Source organism: Nomascus leucogenys, chromosome 12, assembly GCF_006542625.1.
Source record: "Nomascus leucogenys isolate Asia chromosome 12, Asia_NLE_v1, whole genome shotgun sequence".
In the NCBI taxonomy this organism is placed as follows: Eukaryota; Metazoa; Chordata; class Mammalia; order Primates; family Hylobatidae; genus Nomascus; species Nomascus leucogenys.
In genome coordinates this window covers 35,888,678-35,907,870 of record NC_044392.1, presented here as the reverse complement: position 1 = coordinate 35,907,870, position 19,193 = coordinate 35,888,678, and the positions used below count along the sequence as shown (strand labels likewise).

The 19,193-nt window shown below is 40.9% G+C and overlaps 1 protein-coding gene across 1 annotated transcript in view; it reads right to left on the bottom strand.

Moving 5' to 3' along the window:
• Positions 1-19,193, bottom strand: part of ALDH9A1 (aldehyde dehydrogenase 9 family member A1) — a 37,140-nt gene that overhangs the window by 15,579 nt on the left and 2,368 nt on the right. Inside the window, exons 2-6 of the mRNA XM_003258802.4 lie at positions 18,186-18,331; positions 5,596-5,725; positions 4,729-4,863; positions 3,119-3,315; positions 2,075-2,215 (exon numbers count right to left, since the gene is read on the bottom strand). Of these exons, the coding sequence (XP_003258850.2) occupies positions 2,075-2,215; positions 3,119-3,315; positions 4,729-4,863; positions 5,596-5,725; positions 18,186-18,331 (749 nt within the window). The remainder of the gene's footprint in view (positions 1-2,074; positions 2,216-3,118; positions 3,316-4,728; positions 4,864-5,595; positions 5,726-18,185; positions 18,332-19,193) is intronic.

The window sequence follows — 19,193 nt, the reverse complement described above, 5'->3', positions numbered from 1 at the left end:
TCTGCAATTATTTTAGCATCAAAATAAATAATGAGGCTGGGTACTGTGGCTCATGCTTGTAATTCCAGCACTTTGGGAGGCCAAGGTGGGCAGATCACCTGAAGTCAGGAGTTCAAGACCAGACTGGCCAACATGGCGAAACCCTGTCTCTACTAAAAATACAAAAAAATTAGCTGGCTGAGGCCAGGCGTGGTGGCTCATGCCTGTAATCCCAGCATTTTGGGAGGCCAAGGCAGGTGTATCATGAGGTCAGGAGATCCAGACCATCCTGGCTAACACGGTAAAACCTCGTCTCTACTAAAAACACAAAAAATTAGCCGGGCATGGTGGCGGGTGCCTGTAGTCTCAGCTACTCGGTAGGCTGAGGCAGGAGAATGACATGAACCCAGGAGACGGAGCTTGCAGTGAGCCGAGATCACACCACTGTACTCCAGCCTGGGCGACAGAGCAAGACTCTGTCTCAAAAAAAAAAAAAAATTAGCCAGCCGTGGTAGCACACACCTGTAGTCCCAGCTATTTGGGAGGCTGAAACAGGAAAATCACTTGAACCCAGGCGGCGGAGGTTGCAGTGAGCTGAGATCGCGCCACTGCACTCCAGCCTGGGTGACGGAGTGAGACTCTGTCTCAATAAAAAAATAAAACAAAGGCCGGGTACAGTGGCTCACGCCTGTAATCCCAGCACCCTTTGGGAGGCCAACGAGGGTGGATCACGAAGTCAGGAGTTTGAGACCAGCCTGGCCAACACAATGAAACTCCGTCTCTACTAAAAATACAAAAATTAGCTGGGCATGGTGGCAGGCACCTGTAATCCCAGCTACTCAGGAAGCTGAGGCAAGAGAATCGCTTAAACCTGGGAGGTAGAGGTTGCAGTGAGCCAAGATCGTGCCACTGCACTATAGTCTGGGCGACAGAGTTAGACTCCGTCTCAAAAAATAAGTAAATAAATAAATAAAAATAAAAAATAAATAAATAATGACAGTACTGGATTATAACCCATAGAATGAAGTAAGAATCCATGGGTCCATACTGATATAAATAAATGAATGGAAAACAAACAGGGGTGAAGGGCAAGTTCTTTCTTACAGCAGAAGGTGAACAAATAGAGAAGAAATGATGGAATTGGAAAATCACCATTTGCAACCACCATAATAAAAACTGTTTTCAGCAAGAATCGTCAGTGGTGACAGAAGTATTTACTACATGAAAGTTTGATGAGGAACAGGATAATCTCAAAATACCTCCTACAAGATCTTCTTAACCACAAAGTAAAAAACAGTAAGTTTACAGTGGAGACTTACCTTAAAGCAAGTGATCAAAGTTAAATCACCACTGAATAGGATATGACATCATGTTTGTGGTATTTTTGCCAAAAATTCATAATATGAATCTAACAGGAAGCATCAGACAGACCCAAACTAAGGAACATTCTACAAAATGAATGGCCTGTTCTCCCAAAATGTCAATGTCCTGAAAGACAAGAATAACTGAAGAACTTCTCAACTAAAAGAGATTAAAGACAAGACAACTAAAGGCAATGCATCATCCTTGACTGGATCCTGGACCAGAAAAAAAAACATTTTTTTTCTATTTTACTATGAGGACATTAGTCAAACAAGTGGCAAAATTTGAATAAGGGCTATAGATCGAGTAAGGGCTATAGATTCAGTGACAGTACTATATCAATGTTAATTTTTTAATTTTACTAAGTGTACTATGCTTATGTAAAAGAATGCACTTGTTTTTAGGAACTTCAGACGTTAGGGGCCTTATGTCTACAATTTACTCTCAAGGTTCAGAAAAACTTAATATGCCTATGTATGTACAGGCAGATAAAGAAGATGATAAAGTAAATGTGTTAAAATGTTAATATTTGAGAAATCTGGTTCAAAGGTACATGGGAATTCTTTGTACTATTTGTGCAACTTTTCTGTAAGTCTGAAAGTATTGCAAAACAAAAAGCTTTAAAACATGCTGTTGGATGAGAGGGTAGAGATTCCTTTTTTATTTTTATTTTATTTTATTTTATTATTATTATACTTTAAGTTTTACACCTCTTCCAGGGACAGGTACATACCTGGCCTTGTGTGAGGAAGTTGGCCATCAGCGCCCCCTTCACAGCATTGTTCATATCACAGTCTGAGAAGATGATGAGTGGAGATTTGCCTCCAAGTTCCAAGGTAACAGGTTTGATTCCTTTAGCTGACATCTCCATGATCTTACAGAACAAGGACAAGGTATTCAGAACTTTAACACAAATTATATTGCATGCTAAGTCAACTAGACCCTGAACCTACAAAATCATCTTGAACTGTTTGTGACCTGTAGCCTTATTCTTGTCAATATCCTTTGCCTTTTGTCTATTAAAATATTCTATTCCAGAAAACTGAAGAGAATCCACAGAGTTGCACTGACATTAGAAGAGGGAGTTCATTTAAAAAATATTGTCCCAGCCTGGGCAACATAGCAAGACCCTATCTCTACAGAAAAATAGAAACTTAGCCAGGCACAGTGGCACATGACTGTAGTCTCAGCTTCTTAGGAGGCTGAAGCAGGAGGACTGCCTGAGCCCAGGAGTTCAAGGCTGCAGTAAGCTGTGACTACACCACTATAATCCAGCCTGAGCAACAGGGGGAGACCCTGTCTCAAAAAAATAAAAATAAAAAATATTGTCAATTCACAGGATTGTCATAGCCAGAAATTCTTTTGTGTTATTGTTACTGTGTTTAAGGCTGACAGAGTTCAGAACACAAATTAATGTCAAAATAATGAATCTGAAATAGCCTGAGTAAAAATCCTTCCTTCTATACAAGAAATTAAGTCACCAGACAATACAAGTGGCAGCCCAGGCCCCTGTCCACTCAGACACATCCTCTCCTTAGGCTGGAGCTGTTAATTTCCACCCCTACCTGGCCTAACACAAATCACCCCATGTGTACTCCCTTTCCCCCTTCACACTTTTAGAGGAAACTTCACACCTCTGCCTAATAAAATCTCCTTCCCATTCCCAATTCAGGCTAGGTAAAATCAAAAGAGAAGCCTCCAAAATATACTCTGGGTAGGACCGGCTTTGCCATATCCAAATGCCATGTGTGTTGACCAATACCGGTTTCATCCTCACCTTCATGCCCGTTGGCACACTTCCAGTGAAGGAGACTTTGGCCACATCAGGATGCTGACACAGAAACTGGCCTGTGGCAGCCCCTCCCTGCACCACATTGAAGAGCCCAGGAGGTACACCAGCCTCGGTGTAGATTTCAGCCAGCAGCAGTGCAGAAACAGGTGTAAAGGGAGAAGGTTTAAACACCATGGCATTACCTGCATAAACCCAAGACACAAACATAAAAAGACTTCCTAAGACCAGTGATCCAGATCCCCTGAAAACAGGACTAGAGGACAATTCAAAAATGATTCCAATTGTTTCCTCTTCCCCAACCAAATCCTAGATCAAAAATGTTATTAATAACCATATTAGTTTGTTTTCATGCTGCTGATAAAGACATACCCGAAACTGGGAACAGAAAGAGGTTTAATTGGATTTACAGTTCCACATGGCTAGGGAGGCCTCAGAATCATGGCGGGAGGTGAAAGTCACTTCTTACATTGGCGGCAGGAGAAAAATGAAGCAGCAGCAAAAGCGGAAACCCCTGATAAACCCATCAGATCTCATAAGACTTATTCACTATCATGAGAATAGCATGGGAAAGACCAGCCCCCATGATTCAATTACCTCCCCCTGGGTCCTTCCCACAACACATGGGAATTCTGGGAGATACAATTCAAGTTGAGATTTGGGTGGGGACACAGCCAAACCATATCAATAAGTAAACAACTCTTGTCCTTTTCATCTTGGTTTCTCTCATTAAACAGAACCCAAACCCTACAGTTGCCCAGTCTCACATTTGCATATCTAGGCCTTTTCACATATATTATCTCATTTAACACTTCCAATAGCAGTATGAAGTAGGTATCATTAGCTCCATTTTATAAAAGTTGACATTGGAGACTAGAAAGGTTCACTTGATGAGAGTCCCCAAAGCTAGTGACTGAATTCTGGGCCTATTTTTCCTCTTTCACAGCTGTCTCTCAAAGAGAAATAGGCTAAAACAAGGATACGCGATGGCAACAGGACAAAAGCTACATTTCAATATAACGTCCTAACAGTAATGCTTTTTAACATTATAGTTTTTTTCTAAGATATAATTAGTCTTCTTTCCTCAAAGATTCTTCTCTTTAAATACTGTAAGAAAACTATTTTATGTCAATCAGCCAAAGCTCCTCTTTGATAAGGAACTTATCAAAGCCTTGCTTATCATTTCTCTTAAGACCCAAATGAAGAAAGGAGTTTATCTTCTGCTTCGTAAATGAAGTCAAACTCCTAAGTGCTAACTCCTACATTAAAATTCTTGTCCAGAAAGTAAGAGAACTTATAAGTAGCACAAATCTAATTCAGTTTAATAAGAAAAAATTAAATTTATTTTCATATACAAAATTAAATAAATAAAACCTGGGAATATCTGGACATGATTGTGTACAACCTAAACTATAAGCTCCTTGAGGGGCAAGACAGGGCAGGAACGAGACATGTCTTCTGAGGCTTTGAATATCCCAGAGCAGGCCCCTTTCAATTTAAAATGTGTGTTTGTAGAGAGGTGAAGGGTAGAGAATGGGGAGAGAACGAACAAGAGAATGAACGAATGGCTCTCAAATGGAGGGATAATTCATTCTTACCACAGGCTAACGCTGGAGCCGACTTCCAAGAGGCGATCTGAAAGGGGTAGTTCCATGCTCCTATTCCCACACATACCCCAAGTGGTTCTCTTCTGGTATAACCAAAGGATCCACCTGGGAGCTGGATGTGTTCACCTACGGGGAAAACAGGAGTAAAGCAGGATGCAGGTCTGTGCTCCCCAAGATTTCACCATCTGTACCAGTCTGACTTGTACGCCAGTCAACGCAGCCTCCCCACTTCTCCCAATACACCAGGCTCACCCTGTCTCCATTCTTCTATTTGTTCCAGTCATTCTTCCACTGGCTTCCACATATTCTCTCCACATAGAGAACCCTGCCTATCCTTCAAACACATGTTCATCCAACTTGATTTAACAATTCTCTAAGAATTTACTGAGCCTCTGTTAGCTTAGATGAAACAAAATGGAAATGAGAGGAACACTCAACAGCAGGGGAAGCATGTGAGCTCCCCGCAACCTTCCTAGGCCCTACCAACCTTCCAATAGCAATTGTTGAAAACTTCATACATTGTCAAAACAAAGTTTGCTAAATAGATAACACTGGTAAATATGACAAACTGATTCTTGTAAAAACTGGTTTTTCAGCAATTTGATCTAAAGCTCATGTAACATGCTAGGTGGTTTACATGCACTATCTCATTTAATCCTTAATCCAAGAAGGTAGGAATTATTATCTCCAGTTTAGATTAGGAAGGATAAAGTAATTCCCAGGCCACCCAGGTAGAAAGTGACAAACCCAAGACTTTCACCCAGGTTTGTCTTAATTCCAAAATCTTTGCCCTTCACCACTAGGCCCTGCTCTTCTGCCTCATTATCAGCTGATCACAGACACCAGGTGAGGACTTACCAGCCATGGATGCAGCCAAGCCCGCATAATACTCCAGGCACTGCCAGGAAATGTCAATGTCCAAGCGGGCCTCAAAGATGGACTTGCCGTTGTTGATGCACTCCATAGTAGCAATTTCATCCTTCCGTTCCTTTGGGTAAAGCAGGAGACTAGATTTAAGACATATTCCAATATGTCTTGATGTAATTAATGCTTAAATAGAATACACTGCTCAATTTTTAAAACTAGAAATAGTTTTCACTTTAAATGAAAAGAAATGACAGTGTTACATTTAGAAGAGAGATAAACGCTTATAGCTGAACAGCAGCCCTGTTCTTCCCTCGTTAATTAATTGACAAAGATTTAAGACCACTACTTTTATATCAAGATCAGTTAGCAAAAGAAGGGGCAAGACCGGGCAGGAATGAACCCATGCCCTCTGAGGCTCTGAAAGTCATAGGGCAGGCCCATTCTGATTTGAAGTGTATATTTATTGAAGAGGTGAGGGGTAGAGAATGGAGAGAAAATGGATGGCTCACAAGTGGAGGAATAATTCATTTTGGAAAATGAATGTAATACGTATATGTACATAAATATCTATGTATGTTTGCTCATATATGGTAACAGAAAACAGTTCTTAGGGAAATTATACAAAATATTCTAACACACAATCGCATTTAAGAGGTTGTAATACGCATCACTTTAAGTCACCCAAAGAATTGCAGCATATTCTCTTCTAATATTTTCTAATACTTAGCATTCAATCAATACTATTTTCAAATACTGTTTCTAGTTCTGGGCTCCACAACTTACTAAGGATAAAGAAATTCAATAGATGGTCCAGGGATGAGCTTAAAGGTTTAGAAATTAGACCTAAAAAAGAAAGCTAAATAATGCCTTTCTTTGGTCTAAAGAAGATAAAAGAATTGAATATGTAAGAAGTAGACAGTTGCTATTATGCGTCCAATTTAAAATAAATAATAGGGTGAATATCAGAACATACATAAAAGATTAATCAAGCAACTGACAAGAAGGAACATTCTGTTTATAAAACTGATAAGCAGTAAAGCTGGCCAGAAGCAAAATGGAGTGCAACAGAAACTAACTCAAGCATCTATCCACAGTACAAAGCTCAGAAAAGATGAAAGTAGGAATATGAAAATCAATATGAAATACAAGAAAGGACAGTTGGATAGTGAGATTTGGACATGCTGTATTTCTATAAAGGCCAGAGGTATAACGTGCTTGACTCATTCATTCTACATTCATTACTAGGGAAAAGAGTATCAGTCCTGTCTATCCCTTTAAGAGCTTACTTCTAAAAGGGCAAGTCAGCACATTTTAAATAAATATTGCAATTTTTGAATAGACATTTTCCTTCAGAAAGGATAATCTGTTCACATTCAAACTTGGTCTAAATTAAACTCTCTTTTAAACCAACAATTTACCTTCTCCCTTCCTGATTCTACAGTCAACAAAACAACCTTTTGACAATTAACTTGTTTCCCAGTATGCTGACACTAGAAAGAGGGTACCCTAGGAGGACAACATACATCGATTCTTACACCAAGCATAAATTATTCCCCATCCTTAAGTTTGTTGAGTATAATTAACACGAAATAGTTTTCCAAAGGTATAATCAACCATAAGTAGCTTAAATTTTGTTTCTTGAATTCAAGAGGAAACTAGGACCTAGAGAGGCTAGTGCATTAATCGGTTGAATAAAGTGATGAATCAGTACAGAACATTTCAAATACAGGGAAGAGATATTACACTGGCAATAGTGAAACACGGTTCTGCTTACACTTTAGTGTAAGAGTGAACAAATAGGAAGGAATCTGTGATTCTATCGCTGCTAAGCCCTGGAACATTTACTAATAGAAACTTTTACTCTGGAGATCTTTTTCGCTTTTAAAATAATGGATAGGCAAGTGGTTTTGGGGACTGTTTGGGGGTTTCAACTCTCAGAGAAAATTCAGTTTACTAGATGGCCTTGGGAAATTTTTTCTGTGTTACACTATTATTCTTCATCCTTACAAAAAAAAAAGTTATCTACTAAAGAGCATTAGGAGATCTTCTGATACAGTATGTACGGATCATCAAAGATGTCTCTGACAAAAATTTCTGCCTGCTACTATTGCAAGAACAACCATAAGATAAAATTGTTCACCATAACAACATACTGCTACAAGTATTTCTTAGGAAATACATGTGTTGTTCCCAACCCTGTTCCTCCTCTATATCACCCTGCTTTACAAAATGACCTGACCAGGTGTCCACTGGGATGAAAGATTAGAAGCCAAGGGTAGGTCCCTCACTTCTCCCTTTCACTTGCAACCTCTCAGCAGGCCTTAATGTCTAGCTTTGAAGCCCACCAGACTAGCTCTTATACTTACTAGTTACATGATCTAAGACAAGCTATTTAACCTTTTTGAGCATTTTCTCATTTCTCAAATAGGTAAAATAGCTATATACATCTCAAGATGCTTTTGATAATACAATTATGTACAACAATCACCTTGCCCAGATGGAAAAAATGGAGGGAGGGAGGGATAAATTACAGTACAGACCACTAAATGCTAAACATGTAAGCACAAGAGGCAAGAAAAAAGAATAGCACCAAACTCAGTGTCATGGCATTGTAAAAGCATGAGGTGTGAGAGTATACCCATGGTAAAGGAGGAAGGACCAGTAGTGCAGGAGAGCTGGGTCTTATGGTGTGTGAAGAGAAAAGACGAGGCTGGAGAAACAGGGCCTGAGGGCCATGTTAAGGAGGGGGACCATGGCCAGTTTTACCCAAGGATGTACCATGATAAAATGTGCTTCTGTAGGAGGACCACTCTGGTGGCACTGTACAAGACAAACCAACCTGGGCCAGGGCTGGAGGCAAGAAGATAACCTACATATACAATCTCTTCTTTATTTATATAGTTTTGTCGTCGTTTTAAGAAACATTCTCCCTCTCCTTTTAATCCAAATGATAGCTGCTTCACAAGGGGTCTCCAACTGAAAAATGACTGGGTCTCACAGACAAGATCTGTACAATCTGGTAAAAGTACCAAAGGATTCAAAGTAAAAATGAGAAAATATGGGGAAAAAAAAGTTCATTTCCACTAGGAATCAATGAGCTTCCAGCCAAGATGGAGTAACAGGGACCAGATTCACTCTCCCACCTTAAACAACTAAAAACACCAGATAAAATACATGAACCATTTTCAGACATCAGACATTAGGCAACTCAAGGCAGTGGTCCCTGGAGGAAGGAACCAATGAGGTGAGCCCTACAATTGCTGCAGCCAACTGCCTAGAGAAAGTTTTCAGGCCACAGAGCAGGGAGGAGGAAGCTAGGTGGTGCCCTGCAGACAGATGAGTTGAGAAGATAGGTTGGGAGTTCAGGGAACATTGAGTGGCTACAGTTCTTCAAGACTGAGTATGGAAGGGAAAAGAGCGGCACAGATAGAGAACCCAGAAATCTGCAGATTCCCCTTTGAGTACCAGTGTGAAAAAACTACCCAAGATTGGGAAAAGGACTACCCAAGAAGAAAAGGTTTAAAAAAAAAAAAAGCCCCAGAACTCACATAGGGCCAGGTATAGTTCATGTTCCCACCAGCCATGGTGAGAAAACCTCATTAACACCCAGATCACAGGGTTAAGCAGTCAGAAGGGTATTGAATAACACGGCGAAATTTGCTGATCTAAAAGCAAACCTTCCAAGGATCAAACTGATTCCAAGTAACTTCACTGTGTCCCAGAACAAAGCTCAAGAATATTTTTTTAAAGTATAAGACTATCCAGCACCCAGCAATACAATATGCCCTAGTGATTCACTAGAGATCATATGTCTAGTGATCAAAAACTACCAGGCATGCAAAAAGTAGAAAACCGCAACATTTAACCAGGAAGCAAAACTAACTAATAGAAACGCATTCAGAAATAACACAACAGAACTAGTAGACAAGAACATTAAGTTATGATAGCTATACTCCATATGTCCAAGAAGGCACAGAAAAACATAAGCATGTTAAGGAGAGCCACAGAACACATATATAAAAGACCCAAATTAATCTAGAGATGAAAATACACTGGATGAGATTAACAGCAGATAAAACACTATAGATGACCAATGAACTTGAGTCATAACAATAGAAATTACCTGAAAACAAAACACACACACACAGGGGGTGGGAGGGAAGGCTCAGAAGGATAAAAAAACCCATAAACACACCCAAAAACCGGAAAATGAACTGAGCATCAGTGACGTGGGATAGCTTCAGGCAGCCCAATATGTTTGTAATTGGAGGCCCTGAAGGAGAAGTGATAGAAGAGGAGGCAAAAAAAAAAAAATCTAAAGAAATCATGGCCAAATTTTTTTTCCAAATGAAACAAATTTACAGATCCAAGAAGATCAATAAACCTCAGGAAAAATACATATGAAGAAAACTGCACCAAAAGACATCATAATCAAATTGCTTAAAACCAGTGATAAGGAGAAAAATCTTAAAACAGCCAGAGGTGGGGGGAGAGGGAGTACATTACATACAAAGATACAAAAATAAAAATGACAGTAAATTTCTCTTCTGAAACAATACAAATCAGATGACAGTGGAGCAACATCTTTAAAGTACTGAAAGAAAAAACTATATACAATTCATTCAAAAATTAATGCAAAAAAAAGACTTTTTTAGACATACAGAACCTGAAAGAGTACCAACAGACCTGCACTATCAGAAATGCTAGGCTGGCGGGGTGCAGTGGCTCACACCTGTAATCCCAGCACTTTGGGAGGCCGAGGTGGGCGGATCACTGGAGGTCAGCAGTTTGGGACCAGCCTGGCCAACATGGTGAAACCCCATCTCTACTAAAAATACAAAAATTAGCCGGGCATGGTGGCACACATCTGTAATCCCAGCTACTCGGGAGGCTGAGGCAGGAGAATCACCTGAACCCAGGAGGCGGAGGTTGCAGTGAGCCGAGATCATGCCACTGTACTCCAGCCTGGGCGACAGAGAGAGACTCTATCTCAAAAAAAAAAAAAAAAAAAAAAAAAAGAGAAAGAAAAGAAAAGAAATTAATTCTAGGCTGGGCACAGTGGCACACACGTATAGTCCCAGCACTTTGGGAAGCTGAGGCAGGAGGATGACCTGAGCCCAGGAGATCAAGACCATCCTGGGCAACATGAATAAACCCACTCTCTACAAAAAATACAAAAATTAGCCAAGGGTGGTGACACGTGTCTGTAGTCCCAGCTACTCAGGACACTGAGGTGGGAGGATCGTTTGAGCCCAGAAGGTCAAGGCTACAGTGAGCTATGATTCCACCACTGTGCTTCAGCTGGGGAGACAGAGAGAGATCTTGTCTCAAAAAACAAAACAAAACAAAACAGAAAAGAAATGCTGAAGAAATTCCTTCTAGCAGAAGAAAAAATGATAGCAGACAGATATCTGGGTCTAAACAAATGACTTATGAGCACCAGAAATGGTAAATATGTGAACAAATGCGAAATATTTTACCTTATTCTTAAAATATTTTAAAAAGTAATTGTTTACAGCAATAATTTTTTTTAAATTCCAGCCTGGGAAACATGGCATAACCCTATCTCTACAAAAAATACAAACAAAAATTAGCCGGGTATGGTGGTGCACACCTATGGGATGCTGAGGCAAGGGGATCCCTTGAGCCCAGGAGGATGAGGCTGCAGTGAGCCATGATTGTGCCACTGCACTCCAGCCTGGGTGACAGAGCAAGACCCTGTCAAAAAAGAACAAAGAACTGCAGATCTTGATTAACTAGAAAAATCACTTAAAAGAAAACTGAGGGCTAATATGATTGTAGGTGTGGTCACAGAGTGGGATCTATTCAGTTATGGAATAAATTGGGGTGAACGCAGGTCCAGAGCATGATCATCAGACAAGTGTTTTTGATTAATAAACACTTAATAATAAGCAGTGTGTTTTTGATTAATAAAACACCACACAGGTATCAAAGGAAAAGTAAAGGGGAGGGTAAACTAAAAAGAAATGAAAATTAGTATCAGACAACAGATTTCAGAGCAAAAAATATTATTAGATATTACCCAGGATCAATAAAAGTCATTTCTTAACAATAAAGGAACCGATTCTTAACAGCCCTACAATGCTGCTCATTCACAGGAAAAAAAATGGGCAAATGAAAATAATAAATTATCTGCTTTGAGTTATCTTTGGTTTATCGAATTAAAAACAAATTTTTAATAACAAGGAAAATACTTTGTTAGGAAGAAAATTCTATACGAATATTTTGATATTTCTGCATGGTCAGGGATTTCCAAGCAAAGGACACTGACAAGTTGATTGAATAGCAAAGGCCTTGAAAGGCAGAGACAGTATCTCCCTAAAGATAAAGAAATCTGGAGAAATTTAGAAATGTAAACCTCTCTACACTTCCTGTTCCTGGAAACATGTGCTTATACTCCAGGATAATAAACTTAGTGATACCTTCCCTCTCAACCCTGGAGATTTGCTTAATAAGTAATCTCAATCTCTCTCAGTCTCTCCCCAGAGAAGAGGATGGGCAGATGTGCCAGTAGTTGCTATTTAAATGAATCTCAGAAGTTTAGGGTTCTTCTCCTTTGGTGCAACTTCCTGCATGCACAGGGATCTCACCTGGTTCTCATCCCATCCCCTCACTCACCGTGGTGACTGGTGCTTTGAAAACAAAAAAACTAGGCCGGATGCAGTGGCTCATGCCTGTAATCCCAGCACTTTGGAAGGCCAAGGCAGGCAGATCACCTAAGGTCAGGAGTTCGAGACGAGCCTGGCCAACATGGGGAAACTCCGTCTCTACTAAAAATACAAAAAATAGCTGAGCCTGTAATCCCAGCTATTCAGGAGTCTGAGGCAGGAGAATTGCTTGAACCCAGGAGGCGGAGGTTGCAGTGAGCCAAGATTGTGCCATTGCACTCCAGCCTGGGTGACAGAGTGAGACTCCATCACACAAAAAAAATAATAATAAACAGAAACTAGTGCTAAGGTATTGCTATGGCTGCTGCATTTTGCTGTAATAAACCATCCTTCTCTGTGATCCAAAAAGCCTCATGTCTCTTGCCAGAATATATATATGAATATAATATACATATATTACACATAATTGTATAATTTACAAATATAATATAGATTATATGTATATTACATAGATTATACATAATTATGTGTATAACATAGCTTATATGTGTATAATTATGTATATGTATATGTGTTTTATATGTATATGTATGTAATATATACACATATACACACACACTCTTGAAAGTAGGGAAACTCTCAGACCCGTCAGTTTCTGACTTAACATACTTATGACAAAAAGTCACCACAGACCTACCACTCAGCTATCCATGATTCTTACTTTGATGTATTTTCTTCTGAATTTTCTTTCTATAATGAACATCTGGTACTTCTGATCTTTAAGACTATAAAAAGTTTAACTATCAGAGTCCAGAATCGAGATGGCCGAATAGGAACAGCTCCGATCTGCATCTCCCAGCGTGATCAATGCAGAAGATGGGTGATTTCTGCATTTCCAACCGAGGTACCAGGTTCATCTCATTGGGACTGGTTCACCCAAGAAGCACAAGGGGTCAGGGAATTCCCTTTCCTAGCCAAGGGAAGCCATGACAGACGGTACCTGGAAAATCGGGACACTCCCACCCTAATACTGCGCTTTTCCAACAGTCTTAGCGAACAGCACACCAGGAGATTATATCCCGCGGCTGGCTTGGCGGGTACCACACTCACGGAGCCTTGCTCACGGCTATCACAGCAGTCCAAGATGGAACTGCAAAGGTGGCAGCAAAGCTGGGGGAGGGGCGTCTACCATTCCTGAGGCTTGACTAGGTAAACAAAGCAGCCAGGAAGCTCGAACTGGGTGGAGCCCACCACAGCTCAAGGAGGCCTGCCTGCCTCCGTAAGCTGCACCTCTGGGGGCAGGGCATAGCTGAACAAAAGGCAGCAGAAACTTCTGCAGACTTAAACGTCCCTGTCTGACAGCTTTGAAGAGAGTAGTGGTTCTCCCAGCATGGAGTTTGAGATCTGAGAATGGCCAGACTGCCTCCTCAAGTGGGTCCCTGACCCCCAAGTAGCCTAACTGGGAGACACCTCCCAGTAGAGGCTGACTGACACCTCATACAGGCAGGTGCCCTTCTGGGACAAAGCTTCCAGAGGAAGGATCAGGCAGCAACATTTGCTGTTCTGCAATATTTGCTGTTCTGCAGCCTCCACTGGTGATACCCAGGCACACAGGGTCTGGAGTGGACCTCCAGCAAACTCCAACAGACCTGCAGCTGAGGGTCCTGACTATTAGAAGGAAAACTAACAAGCAGAAAGGAATAACATCAACATCAACAAAAAGGACATCCACACCAAAACCCCATATGTAGGTCACCATCATCAAAAACCAAAGGTAGATAAAACCACAAAGATGGGGAGAAACCAGAACAAAAAAGCTGAAAATTCTAAAAACCAGAGTGTCTCTTCTCCTCCAAAGGATCGCAGCTCCTCACCAGCGATGGAACAAAGCTGGACTGAGAATGACTTTGACAAGTGACAGAAGTAGGCTTCAGAAGATCGGTAATAACAAACTTCTCTGAGCTAAAGGATGATGTTTGAACCCATCACAAAGAAGCTAAAAACCTTGAATTCTACCAGAGGTACAAAGACGAGCTGGTACTATTCCTTCTGAAACCATTCCAATCATTAGTAAAAGAGGGAATCCTCCCTAATTCATTTTATGAGGCCAGCATCATCCTGATACCAAAGACTGGCAAAGACGCAACAAAAAAAGAGAATTTTAGACCAATATCCCTGATGAACATCAATGCAAAAATCCTCAGTAAAATACTGGCAAACCAAATCCAGTAGCACATCAAAAAGCTTATCCACCACGATCAAGTTGGCTTCATCCCTGGGATGCAAGGCTGGTTCAACCTACACAAATCAATAAACGTAATCCATCATATAAACAGAACCAAAGACAAAAACTACGATTATCTCACCAGATGCAGAAAAGGCCTTCGACAAAATTCAACAGCGCTTCATGCTAAAAACTCTCAATATACTAGGTATTGATGGGGCGTATCTCAAAATAATAAGAGCTATTTATGACAAACCCACAGCCAATATCATACTGACTAGGCAAAAACTGGAAGCATTCCCTTTGAAAACTGGCACAAGACATGAATGCCCTCTCTCACCACTCCTATTCAACATAGTGTTGGAAATTCTGGCCAGGGCAATCAGGCAGGAGAAATAAATAAAGGGTATTCAGGAGGAAGTCAAATTGTCCCTGTTTGCAGATGACATGACTGTATATTTAGAAAACCCCATTGTCTCAGTCCCAAATCCCCTTAAGCTAATGAGCTACTTCAGCAAAGTCTGAGGATACAAAATCAATGTGCAGAAATCACAAGCATTCTTATACACCAATAACAGACAAACAGAGATACAAATCATGAGTGAACTCCCATTCACAATTGCTTCAAAGAGAATAAAATACCTAGGAATCCAACTTACAAGGGATGTAAAGGACCTCTTCAAGGGGAACTACAGACCACTGCTCAACGAAATAAAAGAGGACACAAACAAATGGAAGAACATTCCATACTCATGGATAGGAAGAATCAATATCGCAAAAATGGCCATACTGCCCAAGGTAAATAATAGATTTAATGCCATCCCCATCAAGCTACCAATGACTTTCTTCACAGAATTGGAAAAAACTACTTTAAAGTTCACATGGAACCAAAAAAGAGCCTGCATTGCCAAGACAATCCTAAGCCAAAAGAACAAAGCTGGAGGCATCACGCTACCTGACTTCAAACTATACTACAAGGCTACAGTAACCAAAACAGCATGGTACTGGTACCAAAACAGAGATATAGACCAATGGAACAGAACAGAGCCCTCAGAAATAATACCACACATCTACAACCATCTGATCTTTGACAAACCTGACAAAAACAAGAAATGGGGAAAGGATTCCCTATTTAATAAATGGTGCTGGGAAAACTGGCTAGCCATATGTAGAAAGCTGAAACTGGATCCCTTCCTTACACCTTATACAAAAATTAATTCAAGATGGGTTAAAGACTTAAATGTTAGACCTAAAACCATAAAAACCCTAGAAGAAAACCTAGGCAATACCATTCAGGACACAGGCGTGGGCAAGGACTTCATGACTAAAACACCAAAAGCAATGGCAACAAAAGCCAAAATAGACAAATGGGATCTAATTAAACTAAAGAGCTTCTGCACAGCAAAAGAAACTACTATCAGAGTGAACAGGCAACCTACAGAATGGGAGAAAATTTTTGTAATCTACCCATCTGACAAAGGGCTAATATCCAGAATCTACCATGAACCTGTTTAATTTACAAGAAAAAAATCAAACAACCCCATCAACAAGTGGGCAAAGGATATGAACAGACACTTCTCAAAAGAAGATATTTATGCAGCCAAACAACACATGAAAAAATGCTCATCATCACTGGCCATCAGAGAAATGCAAATCAAAACCACAGTGAGATACCATCTCACACCAGTTAGAATGGCCATCATTAAAAAGTCAGGAAACAACAGGTGCTGGAGAGGATGTGGAGAAATAGGAACACTTTTACACTGTTGGTGGGACTGTAAACTAGTTCAACCATTGTGGAAGACAGTGTGGCGATTCCTCAAATATCTAGAACTAGAAGGCCGGGCGCGGTGGCTCATGCTTGTCATCCCAGCACTTCAGGAGGCCAAGGTGGGCGGATCACGAGGTCAGGAGATTGAGAACACGGTGAAACCCCGTCTCTACTAAAAATACAAAAAATTAGCCGGGCATGGTGGCGGGCGCCTGTAGTCCCAGCTACTCGGAGAGGCTGAGGCAGGAGAATGGCACGAACCCGGGAGGCGGAGCTTGCAGTGAGCCGGGATTGCGCCAGTGCACTCCAGCCTGGGCGACAGAGCAAGACTCCATCTCAAAAAAAAAATCTAGAACTAGAAATACCATTTGACCCTGCGATCCCATTACTGGGTATATACCCAAAGGATTATAAATCATGCTACTATAAAGACACATGCACACATATGTTTATTGCAGCACTATTCACAATAGTAAAGACTTGGAACCAACCCAAATGCCCATCAATGATAGACTGGATTAAGAAAATGTAGCACATGTACACCACAGAATACTATGCAGCCATAAAAAAGGATGAGTTCATGTCTTTTGTAGGGACATGGATGAAGCTGGAAACCATCATTCTGAGCAAACTATCACAAGGACAGAAAACCAAACACTGCATGTTCTCATTCATAGGTGGGAACTGAACAATGAGATCACTTGTACACAGGGTGGGGAACATCACACACCAGGGCCACGGCGGAGGGGAGGGGGGGCGGGCGGGGCGGTGGCTGGGGGAGGGATAGCATTAGGAGAAATACCTAATGTAAATGATGAGTTGATGGGTGCAGCAAACCAACATGGCACCTGTATACCTATGTATCAAACCTGCACGTTGTGTACATGTACCCTAGAACTTAAAGTATAAAAAAAAAAAAAAAAAACAAAGAGGCAGGATTATCATTTGTTCCTTGCAGCTCTGGACTCCCAGGAAGAGACAGCCTGGTCAGATTCTGGGAGACAAAAGAAACCTTTTGTTTCCGTCGAGTTTCAAATAGAGGACCTTCCATGTGTTAGGCCGGCGTGGTAACTACTACACCACAGAAACCCTTTGCATTGCAGGCTTTTTATGTTTTGCGATGAGCATTAAATACTTGTGTTTAGAATTTTTTTTAGTTGACAAAAATTGTATGTATTTATGATGTAAAAAAAAAAAAAGCTTAACTCTCTTTTTTTAAAGGGAACATCTACAAATCTATGAAATCTTCCCAATTAAAGTAACAATACTTAAAACCCTATCTGAAAAAAAATCTGAAAAAGAAAGGTAGACTTGAGAATCATCAAAATAAAGAATAAAAAGGAAACAAGTAAACAACATGGTTTAAAAAGAAAGGAAGGCTGGGCACGGTGGCTCACACCTGTAATCCCAGCACTTTGTGAGGCCAACGTGGGTGGATCACTTGAGGTCAGGAGTTCAAGACCAACCTGGCCAACATGGTGAAATCCATCTCTACAAAAATACAAAAATTAGCCAGGCATGGTGGCATGCACCTGTAGTCCCAGCTACTTAGGAAGCTGAGGCAGGAGAATTGCTTGAGCCTGGGAGGCGAAGGTTGCAGTGAGCCGAGATCACTCCACTGCACTCCAGCCTGGGCGACAGCGCAAGACTCTGTCTCAAAAAATAAAAATAAATAATAAAAAAGAAAAGGAAGATGAGCTATAAAGAGTGTATTATAATTCAAAACAAAGCTTTATAAACATGAAAACCTACCAAAGGAGATGTCCAACAGCCAAGATCCAGATGGGAAATATTGAACAAAAACTTGTTTTATATACTAAGGTGAGCATGTGGAAATGTTTTTCCATTTTATGAAAACGTTATGGCCTAATGTTCCATCAAAGTCGAACTGCAAACATCACAAAGAACCCTCAGAGCAATGTCTGAGTTTTCTGGAAGGGAATAAATTGGAACATACCCTTATTATCCTGGCAGCCTCCAAAAGGATTCGGCAACGCTCCATGCCAGATTTTTGACTCCATATTTTAAAAGCAGCCTTTGCATTTTGAACAGCCAAATTTACTTCCTTTTCTCCTGAACATGTGAAAGTAGCTATCACTCGGCCTATAAAGAGGGGAAACATCAGTTTTAACTCAAACTGTTGCCACATATTTAAATAAAATATTATCTATCAATATTCTCTTAGTACTATTCCTTTTTTTTTTTTTTTTTTTTTTTTGAGATGGAGTCTTGCTCTGTCACCCAGGCTGGAGTTCAGTGGCGCGATCTTGGCTCACTGCAACCTCCACCTCCTGAGTTCAAGCGATTCCCCTGCCTCAGCCTCCTGAGTAGCTGGGACTACCAGTGCACACCACTACGCCCAGCTAATTTTTTAGTAGAGAACAGGTTTCACCATGTTGACCAGGATGGTCTCGATCTCCTGACCTCGTGATCCACCCGCCTTGGCCTCCCGAAGTGCCGGAATTACAGGCGTGAGCTACCGTAACTTCTTGTTTTTAAGTATGGTTTGATTTAGTGACCATCTCTATACTAGCAGGTTTTTTTGTTTTGTTTTTTAAGACGGAGTCTCGCTCTCGTTGCCCAGGCTGGAGTGCAATGGCACGATCTTGGCTCACTGCAACTTTCGCCTCCCAGATTCCAGCAATTCTCCTGCCTCAGCCTCCTGAGTAGCTGGGTGTAAAGGCGCCCGCCACCACACACAGCTAATTTTTGTATTTTTAGTAGAGACGGGGTTTCATCATGTTGGCCAGGCTGGTCTTGCACTACTGACCTCAAGTGATTCACCCACCTCTGCCTCCCAAAGTGCTGGGATTACAGGCATGAGCCACCGCACCGGGCCTAGCAGTTCTTAACTATATTTTGTGGTCATTGACACCTTTTAGGAGTCTGATAAAAGTTGTAGACCTCTCTCCAGAAAAATGTACTTAAACATATAACAGAATTACAGGAATGTCATGTCCCCTGC